This window comes from Aquila chrysaetos, chromosome 6 (genome assembly GCF_900496995.4).
Source record: "Aquila chrysaetos chrysaetos chromosome 6, bAquChr1.4, whole genome shotgun sequence".
NCBI lineage: Eukaryota > Metazoa > Chordata > Aves > Accipitriformes > Accipitridae > Aquila > Aquila chrysaetos.
This window is the reverse complement of record NC_044009.1, coordinates 37,661,385-37,688,008: the sequence shown is the minus strand read 5'-3', so window position 1 is coordinate 37,688,008 and position 26,624 is coordinate 37,661,385. Positions and strand designations below refer to the sequence as shown.

The following is a 26,624-nucleotide window of genomic DNA, read 5'->3' as shown; positions in this document are numbered from 1 at the left end:
TGGCACCTTGGGGTTAGTAGCTATTAAAAAGCACAGGTCTCAAATCCTTCCATACATTGCATTCATTTGGTGTCAGGTCCTCATAACAGACCTGAACAAAGATGACTGCTAGAAGAGTTCACTATGCTGTTGTACTTGGTCAGGGAAGGACCAGCATTACCCTCTCCATCCCATGTGTTTGTAAGAACTCCCAGTGTTAATGGTGCCTGGACAAACCAAGCCTCTGAAGCTACTCACCTCTTTGAGGACAAAGAAGTCCTGAATTGTTTCAGCTTCTTAATATAAAGGCAAGAAAAAAGAAGAGAGAGAGAAAGAGAGAAACTGACGCAGGACTTAAGATGACACAAATTATATTTCTGAACATTGCCAAGAAACAAAATGGGACAAATCCATCTAGTACTTGTCACTGGAACTGGGCGTCACAGCTCTGAATACAACAGAAATTGTTCAGCTTTGTTTAAACAAAACAAAAATTAAAATAATTTAAAAAACACTCAAAACCCAAACATTTCTCAGGTCATTGTGGTTAAACTCAGAGACTGAATTAACAGAAGGAAAAGAGATTGCAAACACATTGCCAAAGTCGTTGCCATTTGATTCAGTTAAAGAGAAGCAATAAGCCCAGGACTGCATCTGGCAAGTTTCAAGTAGGGACCATCTACATGAAATGCAGACTAGGGACAGGAATAGCAGAATACGCTGTAAAAACAGGTGAAGGAATTATAGCCATAAGACACATCAAAGTACAAGTTCATACAGACCAGTCTTCACAGCTGTAGCTTCTCCATTTAGTTTCATAAAATTTCTGAAATGGCTTTCTAATTCTCAGCCCCTGTGGGTCAGCTACAGACCCCAAGCTTTGCAAGGGCTGGTGGCACAATCCAGCCCTGGGCACCACACAGGACCCCTTTCCATCAGGAGTTTGCTACTCAGAAATGTCTAAAGCAGAGCATGCAAGAAGAGAGGTGTCTGCATCAGTGCCAGGTGTGATGGTACCTGTGTGGCAAGGAATAGCTTCCCTTTGGCAGCCCAGAGAAGAAAAGCTGTTTTCCCCGATACCAGCATTATCAAGCTGCACTGCATAGGATTTGCTGATGGACACGTTTGTGCATCTTCTAGCTTTGCACTTTAGGCTGGTGGGAAGTGCCCTATGCTACCGTCATCCTCAAAGAGCATGGGAGAGGCTGGTAAACAGGAGGAGCTGGAGAGTGGGGCCAGATGCTGAAAGACAGAGAGGCTACTGAGCTAGAAGCACCCAGGCCTTGTCTGTGGAAGATCGGTAGCTCCTTCTAGAAAGGGCTGAGACACCTCTGCATCCTCCAGCAAAGGATATTTACTGTTTTGGGGTATGGACTACACAGCATCCAAAACATTTACAATAGTGGCAGAGAGCATTCAATCTGTCTGGCACAGCACAGGAAAGAGCAAACTCTTGAACTCAGTGTCCTTTGCAAGAGAGAGAGACCTGTTATTGTATTGACTATGCACATCTTGACCACTCACATTTTGTTCTCAGCCCTAAATAAGGAGGTTCTGGACCTCCCTAGAACCAAGAGGTGAGGCAGTCAGCACATCAACCCAAAATGAAGATGATAATGTATCATCCCTCCATCCTCCCCCAGCATCTCCTTAACCTTGGGCCTTTTCCCTTCAAGAGGCTATTGCAAAACTTAACTGAGCTGACATCCCAACTCCAGGCAGAATATGGAGCCCTCACACGTGCTCCAGGTCATAAAAGAGACCACCTTTTGACTTGGGGGTGTTTGCCTTGGCCACAGTCTTTGGGTAGTGGGACAGGAAAGGGTTCTGCAACTGTGAACAAAGCTTCAAGGACTGTGGCAAACAGATCACAAAGGAGGACTAGCCCTGAGCAGCTGGAATGAAGCCTGCACAATCCTTTTTACTGCATCACCTTCACAGCCAAGAAACGCAAAGGTGGTAAAGCAGACAGTTGAGGAATGCCCATGGGAAGTAGCACAGAGTATGCAGGGGTCTCGCCTGGAATAACACATTCATCTTTACCCTGGGACCTTTCCCTAATTCTGTCTAATAAAGATATATTACTGACATTGCTAAGATAGAAAAAGCAATGCCTTATTTCTTTCTTATCAGTTGGGGAAATGATAATTCCCACTGCACAATGGGATTAGGCTCAAATTGGAGTAGCATCATAAATCTGTGACCAAACTGAGACCGATAGAGCAAGAATGTCTTTCTAAGCCAGGCTACAAAACCAGTCAATGGCATGGGATGAGAGATGCTTTTATTGTTCACCCAGTAAAACAATCAAATGGAAAATTATTAGATGGGGAAACAGTAGCTTTGCTGGGCTAGATACCAGGTAATCCCCGAAATGTGTCCAGTGTACCTGTCAGTGGAGCAGAACTGAGCAATAGGCTTCTTTGGGTTCTCTTCAGTGGATAATGTATTCACCAAAAAATGCAGTTTAGGGTTAACTGAAACCAGTCATCAGATTAAAAAAAAAAGGCAAAGGCAAAAAGACTATTAACATTAAAACATTTTCTTTCAGCATTTTTAAAACAGAAGGTTTCACATCTTTGCTTCAAAGCAACTTACTGTAGCCCAAGTCATAATGTTTTTAAAAAAGTGAAAAAGCAAACCTACAAATGAATGCTTCAGTTTGGTTTGAAAGGATTTTTTTTTTTTTTAATGTTTCAATTTTTCCCTTTTTCATTCCACTGAGAAAATGGAAAAAAAAAAAAAGTCTCAGGTCACCCCCCTTACAACTGCAGGTGACCCTTACAACTTTTTTCCCCAGATTTTTCAGTTCAGCCCGCAAACTGAAAAACCACTGTGGGCACAGCCTACTTAGGAGTTTACTGTCCCTCTTTCTATTTGAATCAATCCTAAGCCAAACAAAATGGGAAGTTCATTTCACCAGGTAATACCTACCAGAATCAAGGTATTTAGCAGATGTAAAAATACTGAAAATGGGATAAGTTGTGGCTGTTTACAATGGGCTGAACATGACCCAGGAGATAAGAGATCTCCTGGCTCCAGAAAACACTGCCATCTACAAGCTTCCTGCTATGTCATCCTACTCTCATATAAGGCAATTTATAAACTGTGGGTCCTATCTTGCATTTTCAGAATCTGAGATGTGCTGACACCACTTATTTGCAAGCAATGCAAGATCCAGGTAACCCACCCTACCTGCTCTAAAGCAAGGCGCCTTGGGGGTTGGGATTTTTGGGTTGGGGGAAAGAAAATGGAGAGGGATGCAACATCCTTCCCACTAGCAATATTTGACCATCAGTCATGTGACCTGAAAACAACATCCCTTTTTTGCAGAGTGTTGCCACTTCTGCAGGGACAATACAGTACTGGATAGTTGCTTTGCAAGCTCAATAAAATGAAAAGGCCTTACGGGGATCTTTGCTGGAACAGTCATCTGGTTCAAACACAGCAGAAGACAACAACAACAGCAAAAAAAACCCACAATAAATTAGCTATCAGCACAGCCTTCTAAATGCTCTAGAACAATTACTTGCAAGACAAAAAAAAAAAAAAGAAAAAAAAAGAAAAAAATCACAGCTCTGGTGCCTAGAATCTTTTCTTTTAAAAAAAAAAAAACAAACAATAATCCACAGGTTTTGCATAAAAATAAACATTTTAAGCTGACAGCATTATGTTAATTGGATCAACCCGCTTTTTAATATATATATTTCTGTGTATAATTTTTCTATGAATATTCTTTAAATGGGAGTCACAAATGCATAAAAATAGATATTTTGGAAAAAAAAAAGTAATAGTAAAGACATCAGACAGGGATCAGACAGGGCAGTATTCTAAAGCAACGGCTCACCATACTGTAACTTGTGGAGTCCAGTCCTTCTGTATTGTGAGCAGTTACTCCTAAATACTATTGGGTTTTGCAACAGCAATGTAAAATGTAAATTTCTGCACGTTTATTTAAAAAAAAAAAACAAACAAACAAAAGAACAGAAAAATAAGAGAAGGGACTTGGGCATGTAGGACAGATTTTGATGCCTGTTACATTGCTGTAAATAACTAGCACAGATCATCTCCCAAGCTGAAGGCAGGAGGAACTCCACCAAATCTTGCATATATAAGAATATATTCTCTAATCAAAACCTGATCTGTTCTTCTGAACTAAAAGTAAAAAAAAAAAAAAAAAAAAAAAAATCCATTTTGCCCTACAATGTTTTTTCTGTTGTCCTACGAATAATCAAAGCAGATTGGAAAAGGTGAGATTTTCAGTAGTGTGTGTCAGCATTCCACATATCTTTGACAAAAGCCAGCTCCTAACAGTGAGGAAGATTATTTCAGAGAGTGATCCTCTGTCCCTTTACAGCAGGAGGTAACCTCACTGTTAAAAATCCCTTCAAGGCAAAAAGATTGGGGGGCGGGGTGGGGCGCGGCGCAGGGGGAAAGCCATAAAAAAAAATGATAATAGCCCGACCTGCTTGCCAGCTGCGTCAGTATTCAAGTAAAGTTTAAAGTACCTTTGTGGGACTTCAGGGTCTTGGAGGGTCAGACGGGCTTATTTTAACAAGTGTAATATGCACTTTGAAACAGCCTTGTCATCTGCTTGTTTAAACTAAAAAACAAAACTCAAAAACAAACAGGAGCAAAGGAAAGGTATAGGAAAGGTCTCAGTATCAGTATTAGACTGCAGTGTCTTCTTGACACTGACACTTTGATATTCTTGCTTTCCTTTCTAATGCATTAAAATATCATGAAGTCATGCAGCCATTTTAAATGAGTATTTCAAGAGTCCAGTTTTCGTAGAGGTTAACTTGATCACCAGCACAGCACTGGAGAAAGCTGATCTAACAGTATTTCACTTACAGAACTCTTCAAAGGAAAATAAGAAATACAATTCCACAAATAACAAAGCCAACTAAAACCACAGAAAGCAAATTGTTTTTTCCTCAGTGTTTTTTCTTAGACATTCTTTCAGAACAAAAATTTTCTTCCCTTATCTCTTTTTTTAAAAGCAAATTTTCTAACCAGCCAGATTTTAGAGCTATCTTCCATCTACATGAATCTAAGTTTTTCTGAAACAGCTTACAGGGTTTGGGGGGCAGAGGATTCCCTCTTCTAAATTTCAGAGCCATCTAAATGGCATCTGCTTGTTTTGTCTTGTTTCTCCTCTTGTATTTGTCCATTCCCCTTAGTATTTCACAGGCCAATACTACTGCAAGAATTTAGGTGTCTGCATTTGAAAGAACTTTGGACTGAGCACAGCTTCATACATTTCATCTTCTCCATGCCCTTTCCACGTCGTTTGTTCTATCTTTACATGTACAAAATCACAGTTTGTGTAACATTGTTTTAAAGGAAGAAAATAAAATACACACAAACGCGCACACACACATACATTGTATTGGTGAACACTATACACTAAATATTTTTTTCAACAGCATAACAGAAAGGTTGGCCTACTGTAGGTTGAACATATAGGGAAGGCTGAATTTTTATGGTTGCCATGCAAGCCACCTTCAAGACAAAACAGACGAACGCACCCAAGAGCAAATGCAGCTTTCTACTCTCAAGCCATTAGACAAATACTGCCTTTCCAGGGATCAAACTGACATCTCGCCAATTCAGTCAATGCAGTATTTAGAGAACCACACTCAGTTGCTTCTGCATCAGTCCTCTGATTCCAAATGCTGTTAAAACGAAAGGCGGAAGAGTGTATTTGACTTGCCTTATTATTATTAATATGTATATATTTTGATAACACTTTGAATTTCAATTTACTTCTGAAACCTTGCCCTTTGAGAAGAACACACTGTTTAAGTTGACTTTTTTTTCAGGCTTCTTTTCCTTTAAAATTCTCTCTTCTTTTCATTCGGCTGTTCTTTTTCAATTATCTACCAGAAAACTTGCTTTCTTCCAGCAGAAATGCGGCTGATGGGCTTGGGCTTTCACTGCACCCGCTCTGTGAAATTCTCTGGGAAAACCCCTCGGCATTGGTCAAGTTCCTTACGCTGAATCCAGTCAGACTCCTTCACACCCATCAGCCATCCTTCGTCCTGGAGGAGAAGACAGAGATCAGATGCTGAGGGATAGATGTGAGTGGGGATTTTTCTTTCAGTGTGCAGGCCAAAGAGGTGTCAAGGCACTATCAAAGCCATGCTCATATTTGGCTTGGAGACAATCCAGGAAGAGGATAGAGGAGAAGGAAAAAATGCTTTCGTTCCCTTTTAAACAGGGAGATGGCTACATCCCAGAGTCTGTACCAAAACTCCTGTCTGACCCAGAGTGTCTAGAGACAGTGAAATTGTAAACAATTAGCAAGTGTAATAGAAACATATCATAATTTATACCCACCAAAACAGGAAAAATTCTGCCAAAGAAAGTCTCTAGAGCTACAGGATGGGAATCACCTATCTCACCTTTCACAATCTAAACATGAGGGGTCTAGCATTCTCTATAGTCATAAAAGAGACGGGCACCTCCACAGTGTGATTCATCCCATTTATCTTGGGCACGGGTCTTTGGAAAGGATGAATCATTCCCTGGAGGTGCTCGTCCCCTGTTCCAGTCAGGGCACCTAGATGATTAGCATTTTAGAGAGGTGGTACAGGCAAAGTAAGTCTTGTTTGCTATGCTGAAATTCTGGTCTATGAGAATTGGGAGCCAAGATGCTCAACCCATCTTCCCAAAATCCAGTAGTCTGTTGGGCTTGATGCAAGGTGAGGTTGGCAAAATTCCCAAACTTGTGCTACACATGATGTAAGGCTCAAGGTCTCTCACAAGAGTCCTCCCTAGCCACCAAACTTATACATCTATAAACAGGAATGAATTTTCACTGAGGCAAATGGAGTCCTGCTTGGTAGAACCTGCTTAGGAGGAGAACCAGACTTCCCACCCTCTGCCTGCAGGTTATCTAGCATGGAGATTTCTGCTCCATCTGAAACACACGAGGGAGACGAGATATTCAAGGTGGGAAGGCTGCACTGCTTGCAGCTCAGGTGTGCGAACACCCTATTCTCTGCATGCCTTGGAGCTGCCGCCATGGAAGCACCCCTTCAGCATCCAAATACACCCACTCATCTGAGTCATTTGCAGTGGGATAGCCTATGGGTTAAGGCTGCAGCATGAGGCAAGAGAGCTGCATGGCAGACTGCTGCCTCCAAACTCAACAGCCTGCTCTGCATCCACTCCTCTGGGCAAAGCATGCACCAGGCTCATTTAGAGATATGTTATCCCATTCAACAACATAACCTGCCAGGGCAGAAATGCTCAGGCAACCAGATGCTCTAAGCTGTGGGGAAATGGGGCATGTGTCCGTGTGGTTCACACAGCTGTTCTGACACTTCTGCTTTCCTGGAACTGGCAGGAGTTACCTGGGTATTTATTTACCCAAGGCCAAGCAATGCCTCCCTTGAAACATGTTCTTTAAAAACATACCTGCACAGTACAGGAGCGATGCAGCCCTCACCAGGAGCGATCCATGGTGCACGTATCGCTTTCTGCTGCCATTTTGCAGCTTCTACCCTCTTGTCCCGTTTTCTGCACATTTCATGTGGCAGGAGCTCAGACCACCCACTGTATCAGAGTTCCCTGTTCCTTGCAGGCCGTACTGAGTGCCTGCAGGCTCAGTTAGCCCTTGCTGCTGCCTTAGATTTGAGCATTCAGGGGATGTCATGGGAATGGCATGAGACGGGAGCCCATCTGCAGCAGCCAGCTGCAGGGGCTGCGGAAGGACTGACATGCCATAAATCAGGAAGACAAACGACTAGGCAGAAGACGCTGGGCCCAAGTGTCTGGAAGGCAGCTTCCAGCTCACAACACGGCAAGCATAAAAGCTCATCCATTTGCACATAGCATCTGTGCCATACAGCATGCATCACTCCCACTGCATCCTGCTACGAAGGGTCTCCTCAGCTATAAGGATTAGACACGAGGACGCAGATTTTGAACCACATCACTTGAAGTGCCAGCTTAGAAGCATTGCTGCCCTCAACCCTTTCTTCCATCAAGAGAAATGAATCCAGGCCTGGCTGATGTACCCACAAACTGACACCTAAGCTGCAAGATGGGGACATGGATCATAGTCTACTATCCTAAGCTTCCTCCACTCACGTGCACAGTTCATGCACATGTTAACAGCCAACGTTTTCTGGCTGGGTATGGTAGAGGTTAGGGAAATGAGCTGTAGCAGAGGATACACTGTAGGAAGGTTAGAAGGCTTCAGTGCAGCTACAGCATCATGTTAGCAACACTCAGAGCTCACCCTCTGCAGCTTGGAGAGTCTCAAGTTCATGGCTGTTGCACCCACATCCAGCTAGAGTGCAAACATAGGGCATTGAAAAAAACTCTACTCCACAAATGCCATCTCCTACCACAGAAACTAGGGGAGCTGCCACTCATTTGCCATCCAGAAAGTTTTCTGAGAAAGAAATGCTCACAAATGCTTGTGCAGGGCAGTCCCACTCAGTGAAAAGTCTTATCTCCAGAAGGAATCACTGCCTCTTCCCCATACAACCCTTCCCCCAAGAGCACCTAACTCTGTAGGAACTGCTGGCACATTATAGCTCCCATTTCACAAGCAGCAGCAAGATCTGCCTCCATAATTCACAAAGCCAACAGCTGAGCCACAAAGAGGATCCATATCTTCTGTGGCCAGTGAACTACGTGACCCTCCCTTTACCCCTTGTGAATCCAGATCTTGTCTAGGCTTGGCCAAACCCAAATAGCTGGTGACTACCGAATAAATTTGGAGATTTCCCTACCTTTTCCAAACAAAAACCTGGAGATGTGAGCATGGATTTTATAAAATCACCACCTCCCTCAGCCAAAGTAGTAGAACTGCTGCAGATTTTATCAGCTGGAAGCCCTCAAACACAGCAAGTAAGGAGGATTTACTCAAGGCTCCTAGAAATAGCTCAGATTAAAGAAAAACATGGCCAATTAAATTCAGGTTGGAGATGGACAGTAAGACTGTTCTCTGGAGCTGAGCAACCTGCTCCAGCCTTTGGTTCTGCTGCCATCTCCTGACCAAACACTGTCTTTTGGAAATAGCCATTGCTATGCTGAAGTGCAAGACATCATTCACAGCAAGCTGCCTTCTCGGAGCTCCAGCGTTTCTCAAAAGGGGAGAAAACATCATCATAAGCTGTGGGCCACTCCTGCCAATGCCACAGTCTGCACTGCAGTGGTCACAGGGAATGTGAATCATGTTTAGGAGCAATGAGGAGGCAAAGTATGGGCTCTGTTGGGCTCCCTGATCAAGGAAGCCATTGTAATGGCTCAAATGTCCTGATAGGGACAGGAAGCCATGGCTATTTCACATGCTTTATGGAGGATAATGTCTCTACTTTCCAATCACAAGCAGAGTCCTCCCCTCTGTTGCAGGAAGCCAATCTCAAGCTCAAGGACAACCGGCTCTCCCGCCAGCTCCCGGCCACAAACTGATGGCTCTGCATCCAGCCAGCCAACTGTTAGTGGAGGAAGAAGCAGCTCTGGAAATCCCCTTGCTCCACCCAGTCCAGGCTCACACCCTCTCTTCCCCACTCACCTGCTCCTCAGGGTTCTCAAATGGAATCACAAGCACCACATCCCCAGCCTTCAGCTGCAGCTCGTCACTGTCGGTGGCCGTGTAATCATGCATGGCCTGGACCTATGGGGAGAGGACAGGAGAGCTTGGGTGAGGCCAGCCTTCTCTCACCCAGCTCTGTAACACATGACGAGGCTTTCCACTTCATTGATGCACTGGATGATTCAGGTTGGAAGGCACCTTTGGAGACCATCTGACCCAACTTGCTGCTCAAGACAGGGCAAGCTTAGATCACAAATGCCACATCTATCGGAACAACCACTTCCCTTAATCTAATGGCTACATGCTTGTTCATACAGCCTGGCATGCAGCTCACCTGTGCCACAAGGGCATCCTGGTGAGTCTCATTTAACTTGTTATGCATCAGCACCTCCCCATCCTTCCTTAGGAGGGTTGAATTCCCATGGTATAGGCCTAAAAACATCACGGGGTAGAAAGCCTGTATTCACTTGAGTGGTGCCCTGTATTCTTTTTGCAGCTGGACTGCAAGAGTATTAGAGATTATTGCCTCCCATCTCTGTCAGAGCAAGCAGGGAGAGAAAATGTAGGTAAGAGTATCAGTTTGGATCTTCAAGTGATTGTATGCTGCCATGTTTTGTCTTTGGTATTCAGCCTAATTCCTATCAACATCTACGTTACAGCTTTTCTACTTCAAATTGCAGCTCTCCACTTTGAGCACGACAGTCTATAATGCTGCCTGTAACCAGTCTAAATTGTTCTTCAGGGTTTTGTCATTCTTCTGCTTTTGGTAGAACTCCCAGGAAAAAAAAAAGCATGGATGTAACTAAAGGAGAAGAAAAGCATTCCTATAGCAGGAAACTGTAATTTCTCACTTTCAGGGCACGATGCATCTGTGCTGTCTTGCTACCATATTCCATTATGTACATTAAATTTGTGGCCTATCCTCACCCAGAATCACTTCCTTCCTCCACACCTTCGAAACAAGCTGCGAGTGATCTTTAGCATATTCAGAATACCCACCAGACTTCCCTGTCTAATCCTGTATTTATATCCCTGTTCATCTTGGCTTTTCAATTTCCCCAAACACAAAGTCCCCTGTCCCTACTAGTGTTTCCAACTCTTCTTCGTTTGCCACTTGCATCAAAGTTTAACCTTTCCAGTTTGGAGCACAACTTCTTATCTACTATCCAGAGTCTGTGACTGACACTACCACACCACCACAGATAAAAATAACTGCAGCAGAGAGAAGGAGGGGGTTTGCTATACAGCACAGCCAGACGTTTAGACACTGATGCTCTTATACAGTCCTTTGAAGCATCTGGAACTGCGTGAAGCTGGGCTGCTGGAGAGGGAAGGTGTATCTCTCCTTCAACTTCTTTTCTCCCTTTCAACATGGCATAGTCCATGGCCATGCTGAGCAAAAGTAGTTAATTCATTACAGGAAAAAAACACTGGGAACTCAGTACCCCACCATCATGCACTCACCTTGAACAGAAATCCTGGGGGCATGTCAGCTCTTTCAGATGAAGCGCCTCCTTCCACAGTGCCATTGACGGTAGCAGGGAAAGTTTCCACGACGACAGCAGGCAGAGAGCTCTGGTAGGCAGCAGCAGCCAGGGAAGGAAAAAAAAGCCATTGAGAAAAGAGAATCCAAAATTGCAGCTCCAAGTCCACCCTGGAAGATCCACATCCCAACCCTACCCATGTCTTCAGGAGGTCTTCCCAGCACACCAGTCAGTGACAAAAACACCCCAAAGGACAGAAGAGGCAGCAGTAAGAACGCAGGAGAGGGGACCACTGTCTTCCTTTGCTTAAGGCTGCAGAAGGGCAGAGAGGATTTAGGTGTTTTGGGACCACAATGCCTGGCATTTCCCATTCACTGTGGTCATGACACAGTTTTTGTAGGGCCCTTGTGGAACAGAAAACTCAAACGTGACAGCCTATAGGAAGCAAGCGGCCATGAGATGGGACCTACTCCAGTCCCCTAAAAAAGTGGCAGTGTCAGGAAAAAAAGAGGAACCCTGGGTATTCAGGGGACACAGGCAGAGCCCAGACGACAGGGTAGCTGAAGTAAATGGTGAGCAAGGAGGAATCCAGCAGACAGTGCAAGCTTAGCACTGCATGGGCTGTGGGCTGGCTTCACAACATGGGTGAAGGGACAGTTCTTTTTGTGGATCTTCCAACAAAGCTTCTTCCTAAGCATTAGACAGACAAAACGCAATGGCTAAGTCTGGCTTCTCAATAAGAGCATTGTAACTGCTCGAGTGGCAGGGATGTGTTTTTCCAAGAGGCCACACTACTCTTTTCCCAGCCCAGCCTCCCACATATGCTGTATGACAAAGGGATGTGATGGAGAAAAGGGACTGCTGTCCCTCAAGGTGCTTACTGATCCTGAATCGGCTTCAGTTTTAGATGCTTCAGCTCCAGCTGCTGCTTCTGATCCAGCTGCTTCAGCTCCTGCATGGGCTGCTTCTGCAGGCTGCAATACAAAAGTCATCCAGGTGGAGAGTTATGCTCATTACAGCTACGTGTGTTTGCAGAAAAGTACAGCTCAGTCTGTCCAAATGCTCTATGCTGTTGACTGCTGCCATCTGCTGACAAATAGGTGAGAAACCTCAGGGTATTCCTAGGTTTCTGTCTCCCTCTTTCTCTGCAACCCAGTGAAAGCACAGTAAAGCCTGCATTCCCTCAATCCAGCCACGCAGCAGGCAATGCTCCAGAGGAAATCAAAGAAACGCCAAAAATCCTGTGCACCTTTTTCTTTTCACAATTTAAATCGCAGACCTACTGTACACATGCAAAGTGTCTATTATTACACATAGATTGCCTACTTGTATGTGAATGCAAGTCTGCTTGCATGCCAAGGGACAAGGATCTCTCAATAGGCTACTTCCAAGGATCAACAATCAAGGAATATTTAAGCCTTTGCATGCTCCCAGAAACAGAAGAGCATGGTAATAATGTGTGCAGATATGGAACTTAGTCTGGACCCAGCATCTACATGACATTAGCACTGAATCAAACTGAACTGAAAACTGTGCTAACTTTCACCCAATTTGAGTTTCAGTAGGGCCAAAGAGTCATGAATTTGGACTCTGTTGTGAATATTCTATTACTAAGAATTTGCTATGAATATTCCACATGGCGCGTGCACACATGCACACATTTGTGTTGGTGGAGAGGGGGGTTTCTAATGCACAAAAGCTGCCCCCACCAGGGAAAACTATTCAGCATCAACTCCAAATCACTGCCTGGCAGGGACTGTTCCAAGAAGCCTGGGGACAGGAGTTTCTGTGCACAACAGAAGACCAACCAAACACCTCTGATACACTTCCAGTGGTTCAAGTTTTTATCCTCCCTTGCCTGAAGTCAGGCTAACTCTGTTTTAACACAAAATTAAAGATATTCATTGGCCCCTCCCAGAAACTGCAGCAATGCAGGAAGTAAGTTGGATCTAGTAGCATCAATGCTGCAGATCAGCCCCTTGGGAGACTGGCCAGGCAGCACCTGGGAAGACTCCTGACAAGAATCTCAGGGGTTTAATTTGCGGCCCGAGTGTTCTCGTGGCCAATCTGTCTCCGTTTGTTCTCTATACCAGATAGCACATGTACCCCTCTGCAGAATCCAACCAGATACCCAGTTCATACCTGCACAATAGAGATTGCTACACAGACATTTCCCATTTTTAATACATGTGAATAAACCAGTTTTGCATGCCTACATGCCTCATACATTTGGTAAACACATGTACCTCTGAATACAACCATGTTCAAAACAAGGCATTGTCCAGATTTCTTAATGTTGTAATTCTTATAGTCCCAGCCTACAAAAGCCCAGTGTAAAACAACGCCCATGGTAACACTTAACTCTACACCCATCTGGCTACTAGCCATGCACTGGCACAATGCTCCAAGTAGTTTTCTGACAACAGCAGCAATAACGAAGAAATAAATCCTTGATTTAACAAAAAGCTATTACTTTACCTTCAGCTGCTCCAGTGGTGCCATTTAACACATGCTTTCCTCTCCTATCACATCCTTCCTCATGTCTCCCCATCACCATGTCCACAGGCCTATATTGCCAGAGGATATTATAAACAGCAGAGCTGTTCCCATCCTGCAGAAAATTCCCACAGCGGCTTTGGTAGTGCTAAGGTAAATGTATGCATATGAAATGCTACAAAGACTTCTCGTATTTAATTAGATTCACTCCCAGGTTGCTTTTTATTTGGATTCAGTGAAACTGGAACTGGGACAGATGCCAGCCCAACTCTATCTGGCCAAGCACAGTTTTTATGTGGACAAGTGGAAAGGAGCTCAAAAGTGAGCTCCTTTTTTAAAAGCAGCTAATTTGCAAAAACAGTATTTAATAACTAGAGAAATTGAATCTAAATTAATCCCCTGGATTTCAACAAAGGGCATTTTCATGTCAGCTACTTATTTCTCTATTTTATGTACCTATGGGCACCCCAAGGCCTATAAAAGCATTTACAGTCATGGAAAGATACTATAGGGAGGGGAGGAAGAATTGCTCATTGCTGTTGCCGGGTTTGAAAGCTTTGCTTATTCCAACAGCAGCATCATACACACCAAATGCAAGTTTCCTAGTCTGCAGAACTAAGCAAGTTCTGCTGCATCCAAGTTTCTCTCCAGTTGTTAACCTCATGGCATATGGGACTATGTAACCATGCAACAAGTCTTCTTTCATCAACAGCTAAGAACAACATTAGAGCAAAAACACTGAGGAAGACTTGAAGAGCAAGAGGAGGATTCCCCAGTAATAGGGAGCTCTGCTCTTTAACTGTGTATGGTATGCCAAGGTGAGAATTGGCATGGTGAGAACATCTTGGCTAGTAGCATTCCCCAGTGGATTAAATTGTCCCTTGGGTGAAATCAGTTTCCAGGATGGGAGAAATGGCCCAAAATGCTTTTTACACCCCAGACTGTAAGCACAGCTCAGATACAGTCATACCTCACCCCTGCCTATCCACTTGAAAGGCACGAGATCTTTCCTTGCGAAAACACAGGCTTCTTTCTAAGATAAACTGACAATGCACATACAGGGGAATGACAGATGTTAAACACTGATGGCTGATAAAACATACAAGGGAAACATGTTTCTCGACATGTGAAGGAAAGCGCTAGCCACAGTGAGTCCTTGGGCCAGGCTCTCAGCAAGGATTAAGTCATGTCCTCCCAAGTACTGACTCTAGGTGGTGATCTGGCCCTTGACAATGGAAAGGTTGGCAGGACTCAATTCCCCAGCACAAGCCAAGGGACATGTGCTAATATCTACACCACGGGATATAACCAGCTCAAGTAGCAGGCTTGACTACCCACACCAAGTGTTTTCTGTCCACACTGTGGCTGTTTGTCCAGAGGGGCTCAGAAGTAGTTGTGCTTGAAATATCTCCCAGTGGACTAATCTGCAGCAATCTGAGAGCTTCCCTGGCCCAATATATCTAGAGGGCATAAATGAGGGTCTGGCTTTGGCTCAGATGCAGACCATGTGTAGGGTTCTCCCTTGTCAGCAAGCTCCAAAGCTGAGGTTGAAGCAGATGCCAGGTAAGTCTTCGGCCTGCACTTAACTTTCAGTGTAGACACAGGCTGAGCTATTTCACATTAGCCTTTCTGGCAGCAATGGTCAATGAACACCAAACACCACAGATAATTCCAAATGGGTATGTACACGCAATGGTACAGACAGTAAAGACAAGGAGCAGCTGAGACATTTATGTGTCGCACACAAGACCAACAGGATGTACAGATTTTAGGAAATACTAGGGAGTGGAGGGTGAGGATGATGCCACAGTGGGATTAATGTTGAAGAGAATGACACAGCATCATGCCAAAGGAAAGATGAGTGAGTTAGCAGGGAAAGGCAACGGCGTTGTGTGCTGGCAGAGACATAAGTTTCAGAGTGCCAGACCTGACTTGCAAACATAAGACTGCCCCTGGGGCTTCACAGAAGGTGCAGAAGTGGGTTCAGCAGCACATGGAGCAACTTGGTTTGGGGTGTGCAGAAAGGAAAAGCAGCAAGGGAAAGGAGACAGGTATGCACACAGAGATGGCACTGGCACATGCACGGTACGTGATGAGAGATGAAAGCCATATGAAGTTCTTACCTCCCATAAATCCCAAGGTAAAGACTAAGCATGTCAAAGAGCAACAAAAATAAAACATGTTTATATGTGATTATTTCAGTGAGTACAAACATTACAGACGCTGATCAGACTGAAGCAGACATACACATTCAACAGCACTTATCTCTGTATGTTTTAAAAATATTTTTTAGTACCTGAATTTATACACCCCTCCCCACTGCATATTCAAATTTAAGTACCAAGGCATTTGAGTAACATTTTTTTCTACCTCTGGTATGAAAGGAGACAGCCAAGCCACGTTCAGTTATCAGTGGCAGACCACATAGCCAGGAAAAAAAAAAAAAATCGTGAGTTTGTGGTTCATCAGGGTTAAATATGCTCCCACATATCCACACCCAATAGAGTTAGTATGATTTCAGAACAAGACTTCAACTGGTGTCTTTAGATCAGTAGTGAAATATCTTAACCTCTTTGCCACAGTGCCACCCTACAGGAAATAAATTTGACTGCTTTGAAAACTAGATGGTTTTCACTAAGTTTTGTACTGTGGTTACCATTAGAAAGTATTGATTTCAGACTCTTTCTTTTAGTGACTTCTGAAGCCAATAATAAATACATTAAAACACCAAATATGCTATTGCTGAGCAGTTTTGAAAAACCCACTCTGTAATATTTGTTGCTTGGTGGAAGGGTAACAAACAATTCCATTTTAAGTCAAATTTATACTCGTATCCTACGCAGGTATACCAAATTACTCAAGTTATAACTGGTAATTCAGAAAAAAAAAAAATAAATCCCAGTAAATAGATTTTTTTTAAAAAAAAGCTTATCCTGGCACGCAGCTTGTTCCGTCAGGCACACAGACACAAAATACCAATCTGCCCACTTTAAGTTCCAGAAAGTGGTAGCTTGCCATATTGGTGTGCATCAAACTATGACAAAAACTAGTATCTTACAGATAGAGTATTTTAATTTAGAAGAATCAGATGCCTAATGTTTGATCTCTCTAATAAAAGAGGTCTTAGTGCTACAAAAATCCATGTCATACAGGCCTACTTGACATGATGATACTGGAGAAATACTGTAAACATCCCAATTATGTTTATTACAAATTTTAATAGCAATCACAGGCAAAAAATAACCATTTTGTATATATGAAATGGGTAGTCTTGGTGAGGACAACAGCCAAATTCAGGATGCACTTCAAAGCCTCCAGTCATTTAGACATAAAATGAAGCACAGTCCACCTGCCTCTGACAGTGGACAGGACCAGGTACAGGCCAGACCAGAAATAGGCATCTTCCTTTTTGATACTGCATTGTGCAGCACTATGCTCAGGGAGAAAGCTACTTCTTAACTATGAACAGAGGCTATCTTATACCCAGAAAAAGAAGGGCTTCACATCACTTGAATATCTGTCCACAGCTTTATTCACCTTAAGTAATTGCAGATTATCAGAGTGTCTGTTTATTAAAAATCCCTTTGAGAGCAATTTATAGCAGGGCCCCAGAACTGAGGCTGAATTCCAATCCACAGAGTAACAGTTTAAATCCATACAGCATACAGAGGATGCTAATCGAGGGAGGGACGTACATGAAGTTGAACGAGTTGTCAATCAGTAGATCATCAGAGCAAAGCACAAGCATCCCACAGACACCTAGTGCCAGACTGTGGCCAGGCTAATAGCCACCTGATTTTCACTGGACTTACACATCCAGCAGAGAAGACCAAAGGTGCCCATCTGCAAGGCATAGGTCTGGGCACCCAGCCCGGCCACCCACAGCTCAGGTCCACATTTTCATTCACGTGGGTGCAGGTCATGCCACACTTGGCAACAAGTCAGTTATGAAGGGAGAAGGAATGGTGATATGAACCAACCTGGGAGGCAGGTGTGGGGGTCTTCCCCACAGTGGCATCTGGTTTAATGGGATCAAAATCCAGATCCAACAGGCTGGCTCCCTCCTGGAAAGGCCCAGGGGCATCAAACTTGGCAGCAGTGAGGAAGAAAAGCAGTACGAGCATTAGATACACACACGTGCACAGTAGAGGGAGGGTATGTGATATCCAGGAGCTAAGGCTGCAAGCGCAGAAGACATGGTGGCAATGCAAACACCTGATGTGACTCCTGACTGCTTGGTGCCTATCATCATGGGCAGTTCACATAGGTGCCACTGGAAACCAAACCTGAGCCTTTTCCACAGGAGTCATTCATCTTCCCACCTGGCCAAATAAGCTGACATGGTATAAGCACCTGACCTGCTATGGTCCAAAGGATCACTGCCACTGCCACTTCAGGAGGGCTTCTCTTCGATTAATACCTATTCCACACAGCTCATCCAGCTGCCTTTGTACTGAAGGCCCAGGACAGACTCCCTCAGCCACATACAGAAGAGCTGCCATCCATCCAACTTATCTCAGGAACATGGATCCAGGCAAGAAAACCACTCAAACTGCTGGAAGGCAAGTCTGAGAGACGTCAGAGCTAACTCCCAAAGCTCCTAATTCCCTCCTGCCTTCTGAGACAGAAACACAGAATATGGTGCAGCTTACGCTAGCTAAGGGATTTGAATCACTCCCCAGTCCAAAAAAATGATGTTTTCAATGGTTTCCATTTCTGGACATCCCAGAAACATGCACACATGAGTCTTCTAACAAAGCATAAATTTGAGAAGCTTTGCTACTCTCTTAAAAGTCAGCAGAGTAACTCCCTTCAACTGATTAATGCTCTAGCTAAAGACAGTGATGGCACATTTGCTGATTACCATTAATAAAACAGTCTCTACAAAGGACTTGAGTCATTAGTATTCGAAACTGAACTATCACTTTTGGTTTTTAGATTTAACCTAACCACTACAAGACACTCCTTTCTACTCAGCTTCAGAGGAAGTTGCTCTCTCACTGGCCTTACTGCTTCAGCTACCTTTCCAACAACACACAAAGTGTGGCAGGTTGGTCTCCACAGTTATGTCATAGTCCCCACAACAGAAAAACTCCTTGAAAGTAACAAGAGACACCATTTAAGAGAAAGTTCTCTGAATACAACCCACACCACCATCATTTTCACCTCCTCTAGTTTCCTCTCACTCCAATTCTCTCACAGGTTTTTCTCTCCCTTATGAACATCTCTTTTTGAGATCCACAGGGATGACGACAAGGAACCAAGCTCTCCTGTCTCACAATAGTAAACCCTGACCAGTATGCAAAAACCAACTGCCATTCTAGTACGCTCCTCCAGCGCATCCAGGCCACCCATCAGACAGGCTCCAACCCCAATCTTTAATTTTGTTTGGTAATGAGACATCAAAGGCTCCAGTCATGGAATAATCTTACCTGCCATTCAAGACTTACATGCAAGGGCTAGCACCCCTTGCCTTTACCCAGATCTCCCACATGACAGCTCATTGGAGCTAAGACATCTGAACAGGAATGGCCCTGGGCAACACACTGAACACTAGTGGCTGTTGAGTGCTTCAGTGAAGATTGTTCTGGCAACCAGAGTCCTCCCTCAGAACTTTCATCTGATTGAAAGTCACAGCAGATCCCATCCTGGGTCAGAGTACATCCGACTAAGGGCTGGCGTTCAAATGGAAATACATGATACAAACCATGGGGCAGACAGAGCTGTTCATTATGATATAGGAGAAGGAAGCACAGAAAATGATAGAGTTGCTCAGCTGCCTGTGGTCCCTGCCTTCCGACACTGCTGTCAAATCATCTCTCTGCTCACTCTAAGCTCTGCAACTTTATCCATTGCAATGCGAAATCTGACATGGACTTCCTTCCCTCCCCGCTCAACCTCTGCTCCTCAGCAGCTGGGTGGAAGGTAGCAAACCAGAGGCAATGGAGCAGCATAAGGTAAGGAAAAGTTAGGGAATGAGTTGCAGATGAACACTGATAGAGACATTGCTTATGCTTTAACAAGCATTTAGAAAAAAAAAAAATATATATCTATATAAAGTAGATGCAGGTGTCTCACGATATAGCCAGAAATCTGGTCAGGCTCCTACATACATAAGGACTGCCATTCTCCTAGCTCCAACAAAGAACTCCCCACCTGGGTATCCTCTCTTGCAGTGAAGTAAGTCAAAACGAAAGTGAAGAGAAACACATATAATTTGAAAATGTTCTTCCTTTTTCAGGGCTTCAAAAGGTGTCACATGACAAGAAAGAAATACTCTGTTGGGAACCACTGGCTGGTCAAGAGTGACAGACTGCATCAGCAGTCCTGAATTCATAACAGGCACAGTCCTGCCCATCTAAACTGGAGGCACCTATTCTCTGCAAAGAGAACTTCATGCAATTCCTGTTGGCCTTTCCTGTGCAGGTGTGGGCTTTAAACCACAAAGCCCACGTGCGAAGGCATAGAGAACACAGAACTGCCTTCTCCCAGAACTGGCACAGATGCCAGGGTTAGCACTTGGGGATGTACAAAAGCAGAAAACACATGCTTCATCCACACCCAGGATCAGTGGGTCTGGAGAGAGCATATCATGGGATATGGGAGGAGCCATAATCCATGTGCATTGCTGCTGAACAAATGCAGTGATTACTTTCTGGCATCTTTACCAGTTGGCATTTCTCCTGTTTCTTCTATGAATGAAAGCTCTGAAAGGGGAACATGTTGGTCAAAGCTGCCTTCTAGCCACTGTCCCCTCTAAGTTGGCCTCCTATCTAACCCTTTGCCTTCTGAGGTCCAATGCTGAGCTTGCTTTCCTCCTTCACCTGACCAGGTTTCATGGCTTGACAGCTCCAAAGAGAAGAAAGGTCAAAAGGAAAAGTTCAGAGGCAGACAAATATAAGGCAGGGCATAGCAGCTAACCTGCGAAGGGGTTGTCACACTTATCTCGGGGACAAAATTGTCATCAAACAGACTGATGATGTTCTCCTGCTTGATCTCCTTGGAGGGGGTGACTTTTGGAGGCGGAGGCACCGGAGGCCCTTTCCTCAACTGCATGCAAGTGAGCACACGGCCACAGCACAGACGGCGACACCCAAAAAAACCAGAGACAGGAACCAGGTTAGCCACAAAAACTGAAGGTGGGGGAAATCACAACCACAGGCACAGAGCAGGGTCCAATCAACTCCATCTGAAGAGAGAGTGAGGAAGGGTGAAGTGCTAAATCGAAACAAAACAACCACACGCCTCCAGAGAAGGTTTGGCATCATTAGTTACACTTCAGCCGTGGGCAAGTTTCCCTCTGCAGAGGAGAAGCGTAACACAATTAATATGCATTGACAGGACATGCATACATAATTAAAGCATGTGCAACCTTCAAAAGAACCACTGGGAAGGGAGCAGATCAATTACTGAGAACACGATTCAATAGACCAGGCCAGCACTGCCTCCCTTTGCTGTACTTACCATACCTAAGGGAATCAGAGATCAGACTCAATTTGTCCTATTATGGGTAGGTGACACGGGGACAGACTCTGATCTGCTCAGTACTGGTTCCCTGGTGCACTGTTTATCAGTGTAGTGTAAGAAAGGTCTGAAGGAGCTCTTGATGGCGCCTCACCACTTCTCAGCTTTAGGCAAGAACAATTCAGACTTGAGAAGCCGTGACTGCTGTGGGCCCAGCTCTGCTCTCAGTTTCACCAACGAGCATCGACACTAATGAAGTTGTGTTTCCCAAATGGAGATCCCAGAGAACGCATAAAAGTCTGACCCTGTAACTCTAACCCATCCTAATACCCACCATCATGCTAAAAGACTCAGCCTGACACTGCATCCACAACCCTGTGGAAAGCTGTGGTATACCCTCTCTAGATCAACCTATCCACATCTTTTTCACATTTTCCCATGCCCAAGGCCCAGTGATCATTTCTAGATCAAATCAATCTTTGAGGAGCTGCTGCTGTGTTGGAACAAAGCAGCTATACAAGTTCCCACCACCACAGCAATGCTCAGCAATGACAATACTTTCCATTTACAGTGATGTTTTACAGTTACTTGATCTTCTCATTGTACCTAGGGTCCCAAGGCAGCAAGACTCAGAGACCTGACAATGGGCACCCAGTATATCACAGCAATCCCCAACTCCTAGTCCTGTGTTCACACTCCTCCAGCATATAACTGAGATCTACAAGGCATTAATTCAGATTGCTAAGGATACACCCAGTTTTCTACTGGATTAACCTACTTTAGAGAGTATGAGTTGAGTATGCAAACACATTTTCCACTGAATAGCTGGCTAGGGAAAATAGTGAAAGTAGTGTGCTCACTTCCAAATTTTCACAGCTTGCAGAAGGTGGTATGTCCATATTACCTGAGAACAATCCCTTCCTGAAAATCCCCTGCTTGCCAGTTGCAAGAAGGGACCAGAAATCTCAGGGAAAAGTTATTCTCAGAACAGAGCCAACATCTGCAGAAATGGGAGGCTCCAATTACAAACTCTGGAGTAAAAAAGATCCCAACTCTTCTTCTATTTATTTCTCTAAAATAGTCAGTCTCCTTCCTTCCAATGCATTAGTGGCTTGTAGACCACCACTTCCACAGTGTCCAGCATTACCTCCAACTGCAGCCTAAAACCACATTTCAAAGACAACAGGACTGCATATTGATGTTGGGTTATACCTGGAAATTCATCAAGCATGAATAACTTTGCTGCCTAGAATAAAACAAATCCTCTAAAATTTTCTGCTGACTTGGATCCCACTGAGCTTTACCTGTCTAAATTCAACATAGTTGCACCAATTTCAAAAGTGTCATTACAGTGTTGCAGTGGTGTAACTGAGAGCAAAAGTCTGACCTTTGAAATTTCACAGACCCCTGAAGTCCTGTGTCATCATCAAATTAGTGCGGAGAGCTGATAGCAGTTGCTTCTTCCAAAAGACAGAAATAAGCTGTTTTTGAGAATTAAAGGACAGTAAAAGAGCTATTTTTTTGGCATAGGGAACAGCTCAAAATTTAGTTAGTATTTATTTGGTCTCTCCTGTTTTGCTCTTTTTCTCCGCACCCTTTGCTTATAGTTTGCATTAGTATTTCAGACAGGAAGAGGCCAGAGAATTGCACTTGCTTGTTGCTTTTTGCTCCATCCTCCCCCAGAGGGTGAGTCCCACAGCCTCCCTAGGAGGACCCTAGAATAAATCACTTACCCATAGGTCAAAAGTAATGACACCTGTGAAAATTTCGGTATTAAAGTCGAGCACTGTTGAGAGAGTAGACACTTGTGTTTTCCAGTTGGCTGGCAAGCTGACACACACTTAGTTTGTCCACATAGACACTAGGCTCTGAGTATGAAACCCCTGTCCTTGTCTTGCCTCCCTCTGGAGCCAGCTCCACCTAGTATGAATACAGAGTGGAGCTCTTGTTCTTCACTGTAGTGAGACCTGAGAGAACGAATTAAATACAGCTCTTGGAAAAGAGCTGCCAGACGGTGGCAGCATTAGCTGCAAATACCATTTCAGTCTTGCCAGTGGCCCATCTGAGGTTCCAGCCAGGGCTGCCCTGGAATATTCTGCTTGCTCGACAAGGGGTGCCTCCAGCCCCATTCCTGCGGGCAGGAAGGCAGCAAGTGAATGAGAAAACACTTGCAGGCTGGCAAAAACAAGGCTTATATGTGCTATTTAAAGGAAAGGGAAGAAGCCAAACTCAGCAAGACAAGTCCACAGGCAGGGTGAGTGAAGTCTGCAGTGAACGGCTCAATAAATCTGTACGATTTCTTGTTCCAAATTTCAGTCAAGTTATGTCAATCTCTGAAAAAAACAGGAAGGCAATTCTGGATGCACTATCCTCTCTCCCCCATACACATACCCTACTCCAAGGTCCTAGCCAGTGTGGTGGCAAAGCTGCTCTAGGCTGTGCAATGCTGAGCAGTGCAGAGACCCTGGAGAAGTCCTGAAAAGACACTGCCAGGCACCCACACGTCTCAGGGCTGGAAAAGATGCTTTTGCCAATGTACAAACAGCCCCTTTTTGTCCCTAGCTAATCCTGAAAATCAAAAATGCAGCGGAGAGAAAAGTGTTGTGAGAGGCTATCCAGAAACAGGAGACAAGCCTGCACCACAGGCCTGGATTGGGAATCACGCTACTGGGAATCACATGCTACGTATGACAACAGCAAGAAGTTCCGGGCCGCATCCGTCTCTTTTCAGAAGCAATAGGCTTTCTCTTACCAGTTTGGCCAGAACCCCTCTCAGCTTTAACTCTTCCTGGAAGACTCCTCCCTGGTGTCCCACTTACTGAAATGCAAGGATTGGCACCAGACATAAATTTGGCCTAGTTACTACTTTTCCCTACTAAGCTTTTCCCCCGCTCAGCAATAGAGGGGTAGAAAGAGGAAGTGAATGTTTTATTTTCCTTCAATCCTGAAGTGAAACATATCATATGAAATGCTGAGTCGCAGGAGCTACATCTGTTATTTTAAACATGGCGCTGGGTATCTGCTGTGTAAGGAAAGGACTAACAAAGTCCACATGGAAGGTATCAGACTCCATATAATGTGCAGTTGTTTTCCTGGTACCCACCTAATTTTTTCATAGCATAAGAATATAATGCCTTTATCTTTAGCATAATATTTTATCTTGGGATTAAAGTAAAACATCATGCAAAGTACAGGTGTTCTCCTTATCAATGTTAAGCCTTTTTCTTTGAACCTTCCTCAGTTATGGAAGTTCTTGAGAAGAAATTGGACCATTGAATTCCACAGGTTAATTCAAATATAAAGAACAAACTTCCTTGCCTAGCTACAACTCTATCCTCCCTGGACCTTCTCGGTCATCCTACCAGACAGCAAAATGTATTACTGACCTTGCCCCTGTAGAGGCATTCAGAGACAGCTCAGTTCTTCCCTATATGATATAGAGATGACCAATGAGCAACTTGCATTCTCAAGAACTCTCAGGAACCAGTGAAGGAGAACAACCATCATGTCACATTCTCTGTGCTCAGTAGCAGGAAGAGGTCCAAAAAAGCAACTGATGGATGTCTTTGACTCACAGGGCTTGTGCCATCAGCAGTCATACTGCAGAGACATGGTCAATGTCATGGGGACACTACCTGAGATGGTGACTTTGGGATGCTTGCACCAGGCGCTTCCAAAGTGGACGGTTCCAGCTCATGGTTCACAGTCTTGGTCTCAGGGCTGGTGATAGGAGATCCATCTGGTGGAGGCGAGGGGCTTTTATTTGCTTTCGCTGGGGTGCTGTCACTGAAAGAAGTGGAGAGAGAAAGGGAGAGAGAGGGAAAAGAGAAAGAGAGAGAAGTCTGAGCCAGGCCTAAGAGGAGTTGTGCTAACCAGCACAGATCAGTGGCCTCCATTATCTCTTTGCTTTGCTGCCCAGACACATGATGAAGACATTTGAAGCCTCTACAAGCTTCTGAGAAGCATCTTTACTGAGTCACTTGCAGTCCAACACACTGCAGCAGCATTACTGTGCAGCAGGCTACTCACTAAATTCCTACTGCATGGATATACTTTGCCTCAGACACAGAAAAATGAAAACAAAAAAAACAGGCATCCTTAATTCTGCTAGATTCTAACACAAGTGCCTGACATTAAGTCATAGTCTTTTAATACTGGGGAAGCAGACGGGGGAAGGAGTTCTGTGCAGCTCATTTAGTTTTAAATTCTACAGGTAAGAATTTTTCTGCGTGGTAGTGTACTGACACCCATGTGGGTTATGACTATTAGATTCGCAACACCTGAACTAAGGCTGTAATCATAGAATATCATATTCCACTACATGGTACAAACTGAGAAAGCTGGAAGAGGGGCAAAGTAGCCAGAAGTTTCACAGATCATTCCAGACAGCAAAGAAACAGTGAGATTCTGGCTACTAAAAAAACATTTCTCTATTATGGGAAGTCTCCCCAGCCTTGTTTTCAATTATGAACCCCTTCTGCCCTTGCTTTTCCAGTTGGTCCTTATTCCAGGACTGTTTCTGACACACAGTCAAGAGGGATTCTTCATGGAATTAAGATGCAAGGAGCATATGCCAACGGCATTCGTTGGTTCATAACTTGGCCAGTTTTGGACAGATTTTTCAAAGGAATGGCAAGAGGCACATGCCTTTCCGTAAGGGCATGCCCTGGCCAAATGTCAAGTCTGTGCTTCAAAGTATGGAATCATGAGAGATTTAGTAAAAAGTTGGTTACCAGGGAATTTCAACAGGGGTAAAGATAAAACCATTTTCCCAGCCTAATTCTCTAGAACAGCTGAATCATCTTGGCTGAAATTCAGCTCCCCAAACTAATCGATTTATCTCAAGTCATGCAGAAGCACAGACACTGGTAGGGGATATTTTAGCAGAAGTGGTTATAGTTTGGCAAAACTATACACAGCTGAAAACAGAGTATTACAGAATATTGCAAGAGTACTGTGCAACCTCATCTACAGGGAGTGATATTTGTCCCCATTTACAAAGTTGCGGTTCTTGCGAAGTTAAAGGCATTGGGAGAAGGCTGAAAGGAACAGATCCTTTCCTACAACTTGAGACAATAAATCCTGGCATAAAGCCAGGACTAGAACAATGCAGACCTGATTCTTCAGGGACATCAAGTTGATTATTTCGTTGCTCTGTCCCAAGACAGCCCAGAGCTCCAGACATGTACATCCACTCACACTTGGATGCCTGAGGTGTGGTGGTCGTTGGCTAACATGCATGATGGCCTCATTCCTAAACACTCACAGTAGGGGGACAGCAAGAGGAGGAAGGGACAGCAAGGCATTTCAACAAACCTCCCCTTCCAAGCAAGCATCTCCCCCTGCTCAGCATTCCAGCTTTCAAGCTCCCCATCCCATTCCCTCTTCATTCATCTCGCCCTCACCCATTCCTCCCAACCTCTCCCCATATCGATATCCACAAACCACACGCACATTTCCCCACAAAGCGCTTGTTCTCAGGTCCGCATGCAGGTCAGATGTGTCTGATGACACCGATGCCAGCAGCACACCAACAGGATGCAACAAACCCAATGATGTTCTCTGCCAGCAGCTCTCAACCAGGACCACACACGCCAAGGGAAAAAGAGGGAAAGGAAGAGGAAAAAAGGAAGACGAGGGACTAA

General features: G+C 44.4%; 1 protein-coding gene across 20 annotated transcripts in view; it reads right to left on the bottom strand.

Moving 5' to 3' along the window:
- Positions 1-333: 333 nt before the first annotated feature.
- BIN1 (bridging integrator 1) overlaps positions 334-26,624 on the bottom strand; it is a 105,192-nt gene continuing 78,901 nt past the window's right edge. For 6 of the 20 annotated variants that reach the window (XM_030017521.2, XM_030017522.2, XM_030017525.2 and 3 more), the window contains 9 exons: positions 24,615-24,765; positions 20,437-20,565; positions 17,496-17,603; positions 15,639-15,662; positions 11,901-11,993; positions 11,000-11,110; positions 9,515-9,616; positions 8,231-8,281; positions 334-6,023 (listed from right to left, as the gene is read on the bottom strand). In XM_030017521.2, coding sequence (XP_029873381.1) covers positions 5,916-6,023; positions 8,231-8,281; positions 9,515-9,616; positions 11,000-11,110; positions 11,901-11,993; positions 15,639-15,662; positions 17,496-17,603; positions 20,437-20,565; positions 24,615-24,765 — 877 coding nt within the window. In that variant the 3' untranslated portion in view covers positions 334-5,915. The remainder of the gene's footprint in view (positions 6,024-8,230; positions 8,282-9,514; positions 9,617-10,999; positions 11,111-11,900; positions 11,994-15,638; positions 15,663-17,495; positions 17,604-20,436; positions 20,566-24,614; positions 24,766-26,624) is intronic. The other 14 variants (XM_030017540.1, XM_030017536.2, XM_030017538.2 and 11 more) reach the window with 6 other exon arrangements.